The sequence below is a fragment of the Manacus candei genome, unplaced genomic scaffold (assembly GCF_025592945.1).
Source record: "Manacus candei isolate 608988 ecotype Guabito, Panama unplaced genomic scaffold, ASM2559294v1 h1tg000034l, whole genome shotgun sequence".
Lineage (NCBI taxonomy): Eukaryota > Metazoa > Chordata > Aves > Passeriformes > Pipridae > Manacus > Manacus candei.
In genome coordinates this window covers 3,956,309-3,970,456 of record NW_026138082.1, presented here as the reverse complement: position 1 = coordinate 3,970,456, position 14,148 = coordinate 3,956,309, and the positions used below count along the sequence as shown (strand labels likewise).

General features: G+C 35.1%; 1 protein-coding gene across 1 annotated transcript in view; it reads left to right on the top strand.

Annotated features, from left to right (window-relative positions):
* Positions 1-9,594, top strand: part of LOC127473181 (venom phosphodiesterase 1-like) — a 36,994-nt gene extending 27,400 nt beyond the window's left edge. Inside the window, exons 18-25 of the mRNA XM_051792550.1 lie at positions 456-625; positions 726-774; positions 1,523-1,677; positions 3,601-3,736; positions 4,242-4,319; positions 5,658-5,790; positions 7,375-7,531; positions 9,064-9,594. Of these exons, the coding sequence (XP_051648510.1) occupies positions 456-625; positions 726-774; positions 1,523-1,677; positions 3,601-3,736; positions 4,242-4,319; positions 5,658-5,790; positions 7,375-7,531; positions 9,064-9,237 (1,052 nt within the window). The 3' untranslated portion in view covers positions 9,238-9,594. The remainder of the gene's footprint in view (positions 1-455; positions 626-725; positions 775-1,522; positions 1,678-3,600; positions 3,737-4,241; positions 4,320-5,657; positions 5,791-7,374; positions 7,532-9,063) is intronic.
* The last annotated feature ends 4,554 nt before the right edge of the window (positions 9,595-14,148 follow it).

The window sequence follows — 14,148 nt, the reverse complement described above, 5'->3', positions numbered from 1 at the left end:
GGATAGGAATCTTGTAGCTTGTAACGTATGAGGGATCGTTGCAGTCCTGGCAATGAGCAATTATGAAGTATGTACCTCAGGAAATATGGATTAAAGCATCACAGAAAAATGCAATAGGCTAGGATGCTTCACAGTATAACGCAGTTGCAATCACATTTGTACTCCACATTAAATCATCTAATCTTGTGAACGTTATGGAAACGTATAAAACTATACCAACGGTACTCAAGTCTATAATTACCAAATTTTGATGCAGTGGAAGATAGCAAAGAACCCCCCTACCTAGAAAATTGCAGGTTGGTGGGAGTAGTTACCATCATAGTTTAGATAATGGAAAAAGCTATGTCTTCTACATTTAGAATGCATAGGAGGTGTGTAGAATTGCAAAGTGAGTGACTTTTGAAAATGCCACTTTAGTCTTCAAATATGTTTACAAATTTCAAATGTTCCAACAGATTTGCTGCGTATAACACCAGCACCAAACAATGGAACACATGGCAGCTTGAATCACCTCTTAAGAAAACCTTTTTATAGTCCTTCACATCCAAAAGAAGAGTCGCCTCCTTCTTCATGTCAAGTTTCCAGTTTGATTCCTGAAGATGCACTGGGATGCACATGCATGCATGTAAATAGGGACTTCTGGTATCATTTTCAAGTGTGTTCTGCTTTCTTTGTTTTTTTCTAAACTGTGGATTAATTCTGAATGATTCTCTTATACTTTACAGATGCCAGAAGAAACACTAAATGAGAGGTTAAATCTCACTACAGAAGAAAGTAAGTAACAAAATTGAAAAGTACATCAGTACTTTTAAATCTATACTTGGTTTATATTTTATGTAGTTGGTATCAGTGGGGATTTTTGCAATGTTAATTACAGTTGGAAGTGAAGTAGGAAAGCCAAGTCAGAAGCATACCTTTTTTCCTTTTTCCTTTGTTTTTCTTTAAAGAATGCAAATGGATACTGTTATAGCAACATATATATACAAGAATAGGATCTGAATTCCATTAAAATCTTTGAAAAAATTATACAGGTTCCAGTGGTCTTTGGAGAAAATCTGAGTACCTCCAGCCTATACGTTGTAACTCGTTTCCTACCTTGTATCCATAACTTTGTCTTTCTCTAATCAAAAATTCCCATAGATATTTCTGTGTGCTTTTTTGTGGTTTCTGGAAATTTTAGGAAACATTGTAATGCTTCCTAGCCAAATAAGATGTCATTTTCACTGCACTCCAAGATAAGTTCAAAATATATATATATTGGTATGAGATTTCAAAGAAAGAAGAATTTAAAAATCTGATACATTGGCTTTTGTACATTAAACATAATAAGAAAACTATTTTCTACATTTTTTATTCCACTCATAAACTAAAAGCTTAAAGAAACATATATTCATGTTTACTGGTGTTTTTTATTTCTATTTATTAAAATTTTAATTTAAATTCTTTTCTCTTTTCTCTTAAACCTTTGTGCCATCCAATATGTTAGAGAAGAATAAATCAATAATTATTGTTTAAATTTTAGTAAAGAAGGCAAGCTCACATCATTTGCCATATGGGAGACCCAAAGTTCTTCAGACGGAAAATGTATACTGCCTTCTTACCCATCATCAGTATGTGAGTGGATACAGCTATGATATCTGGATGCCACTGTGGACTGCATACACTGTGAATAAGCCTGTAGGTTATCATATATCTGTACTATTCTTAAATATATGATATAATGGTTTGAAAAGAGGGTCTGTTCATCAGGAATCCTGGTTAAGTACTGATGGCCTAAGGCGCTTACGACTTAAAATGAAAAGTGTCTTTGATATTATTTAAATTTCAGCTACCTTAAAATACAGTTTTTAAAAAGTGGGAATGGCCATTTTTTAGGTATAGAAGAATAGAGCTGCTGATAAGCTGTCAACTGTGCTGTCAACACAGTGCTCCAACTTGCCCATCAGTTCCTGAGGAAAAGCAGACTGTGATTTCCAAAATCAGAAGCTTTTAAGCTTTCCTAAGAGTATCGTGATCTTTTTCCTATTTGGAAAAAAATTTGGAAAAAATTTCCTATTTCTTTTTCCAAACTCTTCAAGACAGTTTGTACTAATGCATATTTCTGTATGTTCTGCTTATTTGCTCTCTGTTACATGATATAATTTCTGAAAAATGTAATTATAGTTGAATGAACCTCTCGGGGTTCAAGGATATGTGGCTCCAGAATAAATAGTTTGAGTTTTCAGGGTCAGTGAACTAGTGGACATTCATGGGCTTATTTTCCCCCATAATTTGACCCTTTTTCTAAGTTGTCTTGAGGAAATAACTTCTACATTGATTTTCCCATCTGAAGAGGTCTGTTACTGATGTCTATGAGATTTCTTATTTTATCAGCACAAATATGGGGAAATAACAGACCATAAAAAAGTTAAAGCTGTTGTTTAATATCACAGCTTAATCATTAAGTTTAAAATACTAGTTTCTTCCATGACCCTGATCCATTAAGCTTGCCTTACTGATTTGGACACTATAAAGGACAAATTGCTCAAATGAATTGGATATCAGATTTGTACTTGGATATACATTTGCTTGACAATGATGTGTGATGTGTTCAGGTGGCAAAGAAAGACTTTTGTATTATATATTTCATTCCATGTTATATATATGTTTTCCATTAATATACAACCTGATCATAATATGGGCATATGAAAGAATTTTGACAAAAGAAAGTAAGAAATTTAAATCCAGGAGTACAAAGAGGCACAAGAAGAACATTCTAGTTCTTTATTTCTACTTGGGTTTAACCAATCAAAATAAACAATCTACTGAAAATCAATTTAGATTAAATTGATTTTATAAAGGTATAAAGGTATATAGGTATAAAGGTATAAAACAAATAAATATGTTCAAATCTTACAAAAAATTAAATTATATGAAATCTATATGTACAGGATGAAAAAGAAAATGCAGTTAAACACAGAAAAGCATATTCAGATTATTTAGTTAATACTGTTGCAAAATTCTGAAAAAAAGGTTGTAGAAAAGGTTATAGGAACAAAAGTTAAGGTTATAGAAACAACTAAACACATCAGAAACACTTTTGGCCAGATCTTATCTAGTGCTCATGTTAACATGTCTCAGTGAACTTAGTGAAACTAGCCAGTAAAATGTACCAAATTTACTATGAATTTCTTTAGATATAACTCTTCAGCAGCAAAGATTCTTATGGAGACAGCATCCTCAGATGCTAAGATGAGATGATAGTGTCATTTTTGTATACTAGCTGCTTTCCAGGAGGATGTGACATCAAGTTTGTGTTTCCAGAAATATGTAAAAGTGACAAATGAGTCAAATGTCATCTGTTTTTGCCTAAGGTATAACCTTGTTTTGCTTCTACAATTTTACATGCTGCATAAGGATTTCCCTGAATTACCTAAAAACAGAAGTAGAAGAAAAACACTATCCAGAAAACATTAGTATCCCTTACTTGCAGTGACCTGATTCACTATGAAAATAGGAGAAGATTCAATGAAGTCCATTCTAGAAAATTAAAACCATACAAAGCATTGGCTTAGCCACAGCCGTGGGTGTAATACCTTTTTATTTTTTTCCTTTTCACAGGAAAACACATCTTCTCTTCCTCCCACTGTTTCAGACTGTCTGCGGGCTGATGTTAGAATCCCGGCTGCTCAGAGCCAAAATTGTTCCAACTACCCAGAAGGGCTGACCTTCACCCGCAGTTTCCTCTATCCTCCCAGTGAGCATGGTTCTTTTTATAGCTAGACCTTAGAAAGTCTTAATCAGCTGGATGTGGGTTTATGTTTAAACATATACCCAAACACCAAAAAAACCTTCTTTTGGATCAGCATGTTGGGCAGAAAAAGGTTTCCAGTGTTTGCAGACTGACTAAAAGCAGGACAACTGCTACTTGTATCCAAATATTTTCAGTTTAGAACATTTAAGTTTTTCTTTAAAAAATGGAACAACTTGAACGTGATGAAAACTGGTTGGAAAGATGTAAAGGGTTAGAAGGAAGGGCTATGCCTTTTCCTCTGCATAAATATTAATTTCCTGTTGTCAAAGTTGATAATTATTATTTATTGAACAGATAGTACAAACAAATAAGGTGATATGTTTGCAGTAGGATCATATGCTCATGCTCAAATATAAAATGTAATTGAATTACATATACCTGCAATTCTTAGTGATATATTGTCTTTGTATAGTATTCCATTCATTTATACTTTGGTCTTTTTATATAGACTTCAATTCATCTGCTGTTGAACAGTATGATGCCTTACTTACCAGCAATATTGTTCCCATGTATAGAGCTTTCAGAGGTAGGTTGCAAGATTTTTATTAATTATGATTAATTTTCTGTAACTCTGGATTTGATAAAGCTATCACAAGGACTTAAAAACATATATGCATGGCCTACTGTATATCCAGATGTTGTGAAAATACATTTAAAACTTCTGAAAACTTTTGAAAAGAACATGTTTGCAATTTTGAAACACACTTACATGAGTTATGTTTTTTTTTCTGTGTATAGTCCTGTCTGATCTCTGCTTAGGTGTACCTGTTCAGTTTTGAATTTTCTCTTCGTCTACCAACATGAAATGATAGCTAGGAAACTCTCATAAAAATATCCCCTTGGGAAAATGCCCAAGGTGAATGAAAATGGCACTTTTTCCTTTTGCAAAATCTCAAGAAAAGACAGAACACAATTTGTAAACAGTGTCCTGATAAAGTGCCTGTTTCATCAAGCAGAAACTCAAACCAGATAATATTAATCTTGGAATATTTTTTCTATAATAGATCTTTCAATTGTATAAATGTAATAAGCTACATTAACTTTTCTAATCAAGCCTGACTCACATTTGTTTGTAATCACTGATAAGAAATTTTCTACAACTACATGTCACTCTGTTTTGCTCTTAGGCCTGGGCTCATTTTCTTAGAAAAGAGATAAAAAGAGGAACTGTGTAAGGCAAAAGCTGGAGAAAAAGCAGTGATGTAACTAGCTTTCTAATGCATTCAGACTTCATTTAGATTATGAAAAATTTTTCCAAGTAAAACTACGAGAAATTCTCTAGACCATGAAGAAGAGGAAAATCAGTAGGATATGCTCTCAACCCTCAAAACACATTTGTTCTTTTTTGCCATGCTAGTTATAAATATTTGATTAGCCTCACTAGTTTATATCTTACAAACTGTGTTTTCTCTAATGACATCTGTGAAATAGGCCCAATTTGTCTAGTGATATTAGATGTGAGTTCTGTAGAGTTAAACTGACTCTCAGGTGGTGAATATTTCCTCACAAAACCATTATCTGAGTTCCTACCAATTGTAATATACTAACAAATAGAGCAGAAATTAATGATCTCTCAGCTCTAGAATTGTAGCTCAATTTCACATTGAATGCATTATATCTCCAGTTGTGCAATTTACCTTGCAGAACTATAATAGCATTTACTGTGCCTCTTTCAATGGTGAATGAGAATATGTCCCTTCTGATGAAATCCAAGTTTTGTGTAACAAAGAGTTGATTTTACAGGCAGTTGACTTTTGAATTTTTTATCATTAATCTATGGCAAAAAGAGAAATATTTTTTTTTTTTAGTGGTGAAATGACTTCAAATTTATATTAATTATGCTTTCATTTTCTTTTAATGACAGACATATGGGACTATTTCCACAATGTGCTTCTTCAGCAGTATGCTAGAGAAAGGAATGGTGTAAATGTTATCAGTGGACCAGTGTTTGATAACAATAATGATGGCCATTTTGATAGTCTTGATGAAATTAAGCAGTAAGTACACAAAAAAGCCAGAAGTCAAATTCTATATTATTTCCACTGTATTTCCACCTAAGCAAGTTATTATTTAAAAGGAAAAATAAATAAATATAATGGAGATATTATTTATATATATTATATATGGAATATTCTCTTTATAATCCTACATCCACTATTACTCATAAAACAGCAAATACTCTTGCAAACAGATACACTACCGTAGAAGTTGAAGCTCCAGTAAAGAGTAAAAAAGCTTTGCAGATACATATGTATCTCTCTACACAGGCACAGATACAGACCAGTAATTAGTTTCCCAAGTTTTGTGCCTTAGATATTGGGCCTCTGCGACAGAAATATAAGGAGAATATATGGCATCTAATTATGCAGAAGAGAAGCTTAACCATAATTTTCTCACTTTCATGTTGTGCTTGCTCACGTATTTGTTGTTTTTTCGTTTGTATCTTACTGGTGTGTTTTATCAAAGATCAGATTTCTGTGTTTGCCTTCACTGAATTGTGTAACTGGGAATGCAAAATGCAGCATTCCTGACAGGTACTTTTGCATAGCTGTGACTTACACAGCTCACTTCAACATCTGACATGTTCGAGGTACACATAAAAGATAAAGACTATTTATGTTAGTGATTAAGGACAAAGGGAAGAAAAAACAGAATTAGAACTACAACTTAGATTAAGGAAAATGCCTTGTGACAGTAAGAGCGTTTATGGAGTAGAAAGATGCTGACAAATCTGCACAGCTGAATCTGTCACTGGAGATGTTTTATTCAAGGCTAGACTTCATACCACATCTGTTAAAAATGGTTTGAGAACAGGAAAATCAGCTCTGCCACGCAGTAGGAGCATGGAAGGGAGGAGAAACTACAACTTCCTTCCAAGCAGAATGCTGTAATACCCAGCTGACCACATAATGTTGCCTACAGTTTGGAATAAGTGTGTTTTATTCAGCATGGTTAGTCAGTCATACAAAGCAGCATAATGATTTCAGGGATGGTGTTTTGTTGAGTACTGAAGATATACAGAAAGCTTGGGAACTGTTCAGTTCCTCATCAGTTTATATACAGAAGTGACCATGTTCACAGAATAGTCAGAAAAGGGTGGCAAAGACATTTTCAATTGGTTATCCTAAGCTGGTTTCTATAGCACATAGCCACAACTCATAATTCTGGCATTTCTTGGCATTTCTGGCAAGGAACCTGAAGTTAATTTTCTCATCACTCTTCTCCAATTCACGTGGTTGAAATTCTTAGTGTAATGAAGGGCAAATATGATGTTCTATCCTGCCTCTTCCAGATGTAGATATCTCTGGTTTTGTAAAAATTAGTATTGACCTGTAAGCAGTCCTGTTGGTTTCAGTGGGACTGCTTGTAGCAGAAGGAATAATCCATGTGTACTTGCTGTTCATGAAATAGATAGTGAAGCTGCCTATCCCATCAGGTATTTTTTTTTCAACTATAAAAGAAATTTAGTCATATAGTATTGAAAGATCTATGCTGAGAAAAAGTCTATACATTGTTAATGGCATCAGTGGTTTTAATACTTGATAGTGCAATGAATGTCTTAATTTATGTTTATTTTGTAGGTATGTAAACAATACAGAAATTCCTGTCCCAACCCATTACTTTGTGGTTCTGACTAGCTGCAAGAACAAGTCCTATACTCCACTGAACTGTTTAGGGTCCTTGGATGCTTCATCTTTTATCATTCCTCACCGACCTGACAACACTGAAAGCTGTGCTGTAAGTATAGTTCTATGCTCCTGTGTGCCAATGAGCTTTGTGAACTGATTCCCATTGGAATCCAGTCATCAGGAGAATCTTTTTAATTAATTCATTTCAAATGGGTTGAGAGTGAGTTGAGAGTCAAAAAACAGTGACTGGAAGAGCAAGAAGCTCCAGTAGAGGTAGCCTGAAACTAATCAGCCGATACGAAGCAAAGAAGAAGAAAGGAAGGTGTGACAAGGTTTGACTTGGAAACACTGTCACCTAGAACAGCCAAGAACAGCAGTACAGGCAACAGGGTAATGAGATAGCTTTATGGAAGATTATAGCATAAACTTACTCCAGAGGTGTTAAAGGACTTCAACGTAGCTAGAAGAATTCCTTCAATCATTTGTTCCATCTGTATGAGAAATTGGACAGCAGGCATTTAGATGGATGGTTCTGCAGTTGAAATTCATACTTGGATTAAATAAAATCTATGTTTAGCACTAACAGTGTAAATCCCATGTTTTGTAGCAAACAAAACAAGTTATCTGAGTCTAATATGTATTGTTGTGCCATCTGAGTATCTATTCTGCAAACTCTGGATTGCAGAAGGTTCCTTAACTCAATGTGTGTATTACAGAGTCTCCAGACACAAAAATAGAGCTGCATGGACTTGAACTGGTTCTTAAAGCCAGTTTTTAGTTTATTTATAACTTTGAACTCATAACTCAACACAGGTGCAAGTTTGTGCTACTTGGAAACAACTTCTGTGTCTCCTCATTTGTCGTGTGTGTAATCCACAACTTACCAGTGATCCTTTTGGTAGTTAAGAGTTGACTAACTGTACAAAATAAATAATTAGAATTAATTAGTTAGCCTTTATACTTTGGAAATTAACTGCTATTTCTAAAGTTTAGCACCCCCCCCCAAAATTGTTGCACTTCATATTCATTGTATCTTGCAGTAACATAAATTTTGTGAGCCATTTGTGTTAGGAGCAGATATTATTAAGGCAAAAGCAAATTACCATCTCTTTGCAAAAAACCCCCCTTTGTAGTAAAAGAGCTGAACAGTAACATTTTTGATTGATTGGTGGTTACATTTTCATTGTTTTCCCCGTCTAGCTAGCAACTATTATTGCTGTACAACAATCAGGACTGAGCCGTTGTAAGGACTTTGTTCGGGTTGTCAGGTGCCTGTTGTTGGACTAGCCTGAGCACTGCAGCTGTTTTATACTGTAACTAAAACTATCCCTACTTGTGTGTTTAAAACATGACTCATATGTACTTAGTAGTTAAAGGTATACTTGCCATTTCAGCACAATTTGCTTCTTTGTGGTTTTGAAAATGGGGAGGTGGGAAGAGGAGACATCCATTTGATTCTGTTTGAATGAGATACCTAAAAGCAAGGCTGTAAAGATGCCTAGGAAAACCCGAAAGATGTTTTACCAACTGGAGGCCTCTAGCCTGTCAAACTAGTTCAAACACTGGTAATTGCCTAGCATCACCACCAAACAACAGAGTGCCTTTTTTGTGTTTGAACGTTGTTCTTGTTTGTTTTGACAGGAAAATAAGACACTTTCCGAATGGGTCGAAGAAAGAGTTCAGGCTCATTCTGCACGTGTTCGGGATGTGGAGTTGCTAACTGGGCTTGACTTTTACCAGGAAAGAAATGAATCCATCTCCGAGATCTTAAAGCTAAAGACATTTTTGCCAATATTTGAGTCTGGAAATGACTGAGTACCTGTGAAAAAAGTGTCAGCACATAGCAGAAAGAAAATTTAAGAGCTTTCATTTTTTTCCTTGCTAAAGTATGTGGGAAACATGACTCCAGCTCTCCTATAGGAAAACACACTTAGAGGAGATAATTTCTTTTTTTAAATTTGTATTTTTTGGTCAAGGGTTTTGTGCCAATAGAAATTGAATAAAAAAGATGAATAAAAATTACCTAAAGTGAATTGAATCATCATTGTTGAGCCAGGCTTTCAAAATACAGATTATATTTTTATTATATAAGAATTAATATACAACATTATATAAAACACACAGTATAAAATATTAATATAGATATTTTATTAGTCGTGGGGAAAAACCCAAACCTGCAAAAGGAACGTATTTTATAATAGAGAGATGCCAGAATTGTAGACTGTATAGAAAATATTTCTATAATGGAATTGGAAAATGAGACAGTTTGAAAGGAGCATGTGTGGTTTTTCCCTTGTGTTTATCACAGAGATTATGGTTATCTAATACTAGGATTCCCTTAAATATTCTGAAGTTCTCTTTCTCACCTATTAATTCACATGAAAACATATTCAGAGTCACAAAAAGTTTGCATGTTGTGGAAATGTCTTCTGTGATCATCCTCTGTGTTTTCCACTTGGGTTAATTCATTATGCTGGTAATGTGAAGTGAAGTTGGAGTAAATGAGCTATACTCTTTACCCTTCAGAAATCTTAAAGCATTCTGAACACGAAGAGGTAAAAGAAATGCTCTAGCCAGAAGAATTTTGTCTGGATGTTTACCTGTATTTTCAGTAATTTCCAAATGCCTGGTGACAAACTGTTTGTGTCTATTTTTAAGTAGTTAAACCTGAGATTAGAGCACAAAATTACAAGTAACATCCAAAAACAAACAAAAAAAATCAGTACTCCTTTCTGTAGAGACTGTACACAGAGACCCTGTAACTCACACTGTGCTGTACACAGATTGTTACTGAGGGCAGGTAAGTAGGACAAGACAGTGGAAACTCCCAGACTCTGCTATTATACAAATGTCACCCATTAATAGTGTTGAGCTGATTTACTCCATTGAAAATGCTGCTAAATATAGGTATGAATAACAGCAGATAATTGATCACTTGTCTTATTTGTAGGTACAGTGGGGGCATTTTAAAGAACCGTGTCAAAGAGTGTTTCAATCTGTAACTAACTGTGTACTGAAGAGGTATATCTGTTTAAAAAGGGAAACTTTAAAGTCTGCACAAAAAATCCAAACCCGCTCCAGGACATTTTTTCCCCCCAAGTCTTGATCATTGTATGCCCACACATTCCAAACATAGTTTAGCAATATTGATCTTAAATCATGATGTAGGATCAAAGATTTTTATCTTTGGTTAAGCCACTACACTGTCTCCTTGAACATGGAATTGTATTTCACCACCCTATAACACTACAGCATCTAAGTGTGCCCATCTAAATCAGAGACTTATGCTAAACTGCCCCAATTAAGACTACAACTGATTTTTCACTGCATAGTAAATCATATCTAACTCTAATCAATAAATTTACACAACACATACTTACTTAGGCATGTACATTAACTAGTCTAAATCATAAAATGAATTTCAGAGATAAGAAGACAGTTTCTTAAGAGTATAATATTTGGTATGTCGACATTAGCAATTTGAACTAGCTTGAACGATGTGATGTTCTTGTGACTTGATATATTTAAATTTTAATTAACCCCTACATTACCAACCATGGCAGCAATACAAGCTTCAGGACAATTCTCTACTTCAATTATGAAAGCAAATTTCTGGTGAGATAAGCCTTTGTGAACAGTTACACTTATTTTTGAATTGTATATATCTCTGGGTACCTGCATGATGAAATAATATCTTTGAGTTTTGTGCAGACTTCTGAATATTAATTTCATCTGTGTTCTCACACATGACAGGTACTGGATTTAGCAACAAAATTCATAGCAGCAAAATTGATTCATTGTTCTCCTTCACAATATTCTTTCAATATTCTTACATATCAAAATGCCTAGCCCTTCCCCAAAAGAACCCCATCCTGCTGATAAAAGTTGAGCTGCTATGTGTAAAGGTCCCTGCCTATCAGGCTGATAAAATCTGTACTTATTTTCAGTATTTGTGTAGCATCTAACACAAGAGGCTCTTGATCACGTATTTGGGTTTTACACAAACTTTTGTGGTAATGGTGTCTGAAACTGCAGTTATTCTAAGAAAGCAAATATGAAAGTGATTTTGCTGTAGTCATGTTTATTTCCCCCTACTATTCATTCAGCTGTCATAATATCTAGCATTCAAAAGTGAAGTGGGTCATTTACAGGTAAAAGTATAGACATTACACAGGAATATACCACTGAAATTTTTCTATGAGGAACCTTTATTTTTCCCTTGGCACTGCTGGCTGGGTACTTTCTTCATGTTGCAGAGTCTCCAAGTGGCATTTCCCTATTCAGTATCATACAGCTTCTGTCACGCCTCATAACATAAACTCTGATATAAACTGCTTTGGGCCTCCTTAAACCTCATGAATCTTTTGTTACTTAGACAAACAATCCTGGAAAATTTTCTTTCCCTCATCATTAATAAGTTCTACTAGGGTGTCGAGTCACTGACTGCCTTAGAACACATCTCAATTTCTGACTAATTTGGTGGAAAACTGTGGGCTAAGTTTTCTTATTTTCCCTTCTCTAGTTGCATGAGCCAGTCCCTGTGCTGGAGATTGGGAGAACTGCTAGTGAAGTTGATAGAATGTTGATTAGGGGACAGACTTAGATCTGTGTACAACCCTTGCATCACATAATTAAAGCTGCTTATGGGAGGAGCTCCTCTCCCAAACCCTGGAGATTTGTGCGAGGGAAAGTCACTAGTGTTTGGGCTTTGGTGACCTTATCTAAAATTTTTAACAAGTTCATAGCCTTGAACAGTTTGTTTATATGTGAACATAAATGTATCCATTTATAGAAATAAAAAATCTTTCCCCTTCATAAGAAAACACCCAATACTGTGTACATACGGTTACATTACCGGTAGAGATATAGCCTGAAGCTTATGCAGTTCTCTAAGACATTTATATGGAACTTTTCCTTTTTTGAAATAGAGTAACTTCTGCAATTTGCATGCAGATAGAAATGAATGGCTGCCTCAAACAGATTTCATGTTTGAGGAAAAGCTATAAACATACAAAAGCTACAAAAGATTCTGAGAATCTAAAAAAAATATTTTATTGGAACATTTCACTCATTTATATTTCAAGATTTTCAACCAGTGGTCCTGGGTTGCATTTCAAAAGCAGAGAATACTTATGCATTAAACTTACCAAATATATGGAAGTTCTGGTATGTAGAGTAGGGTAGGAGGGGAATAACTTCTCTCTTGCATTTCAAAGGCAGTAAAAGTGTACGTGACATTGTAAGAAGTTTACCTGGGACATGTTCCTTACTATAGGAGACCAGAACAAAAGAATTGTGATTGAATGTATAAGATAGATTGTTTTTTTAAATCTGAAACGCTAAGAAATTCAAAATTAAAATAAAGAAACAACAAATAGACAATAACACATAATAACCTCCCCATATTTGATTTAAAAACATACTCTTCCTTCGATAATCGCTCTGCTTTATCCTGAAAACTAAGAAATAATGCTGCTTCTGAAAGTTTCAAACTTCTGTTTCCTACGTGATGTGGGTATAGCTTCCACAAAATGACAGTTTTGAAACTCCTGAAGCTGAAGTAGAATAGATGTAAATTAAATCTGCTGCCTGTAAAAGCAGATGTTGATGAGTCGCAGCTCTTATAGCCACTCGATGTGTGAGAATTAAAAATGTAAATTCTCTAAAATATGATTTTCCATAGACCATTATTGAAGCTGAGAAACTGAGCGCTCCTGTAGACATTGAAAATCCGAACTCTGGAGGACCTTGCTCTTTCCCTCTCTTGTGCTTGGGTCCTTTTGAGTTTTAGAGTATTAGAACCAAACCTCTAAGCAAACACAGAAATTTGGCACTACCTATATATGGTCTTTTCTCTGTAGCAAGGCAGAATAATAACAAAAGAAAGCAGGCAAGGGAACCACAGCCTACCCTGGTCCAGAAAAGCCAAAGCAAGGAAAAGCTTAACTGATGTTTTTTTGTTACGTGCTGCTGTTTCTCTAACAGCATACCCTGGCTCTGTGAGACTGTTACCATATAAAACAACCTTTTTTTGTTTGCTTAATACTTATTATAGAGAAAGCTGCCTTTTGTCAGTACCTCACTGACAGCTATCTCAAAGCTGAGTGCAGACACTGAAGTGTCGTGGAATACCCTTTACTCCTACCTTGAACATCCTCCCTTAAAGGAAAACAGTATCAATGGACATACATAGAAAGGCCTGGTTTTTTTAATTAATTCCTACGCTGGTCTCACAATGTTTGTACATAGAAGATGGGAATTTTCATATGCAAAATGTGCAATTGTGTACAGATGTATAAAAAGTACAGATGTTTTCTATCCTCACTGTGCCATTTCTCTGCAGTGGGGAATTTTCTATCTCTGGGTAAAAAGATGTCAATAGGGAGGCAGGCAAATCTGTCATGTCTCTGGACCCAATGTGTTGGCAAAAATTTAGGTTCAGAAGTGTCCTCTTAATCAAACAGCACTTCCCTGTCCCATCACAATTCCCATGGGGAGGAGGAAGTGAAGACTACTGGAATGACTTTCTTTACCATAGTCTGAAAGCAGGAAATCCTTCCCAGACCCTGAAGCATGAATCAAAGAACAGGACTGTCCTCTGAAGGACGAAAAATCCAGGGTCAAGACTTGGGACAGCTTTCAGCTTTGCGTTTGAGATAACCAGACACAAAGTTGGAGAAGTGCCAAGGACACCAATTGCTTATGAATGTATATTAAGGAGACCTG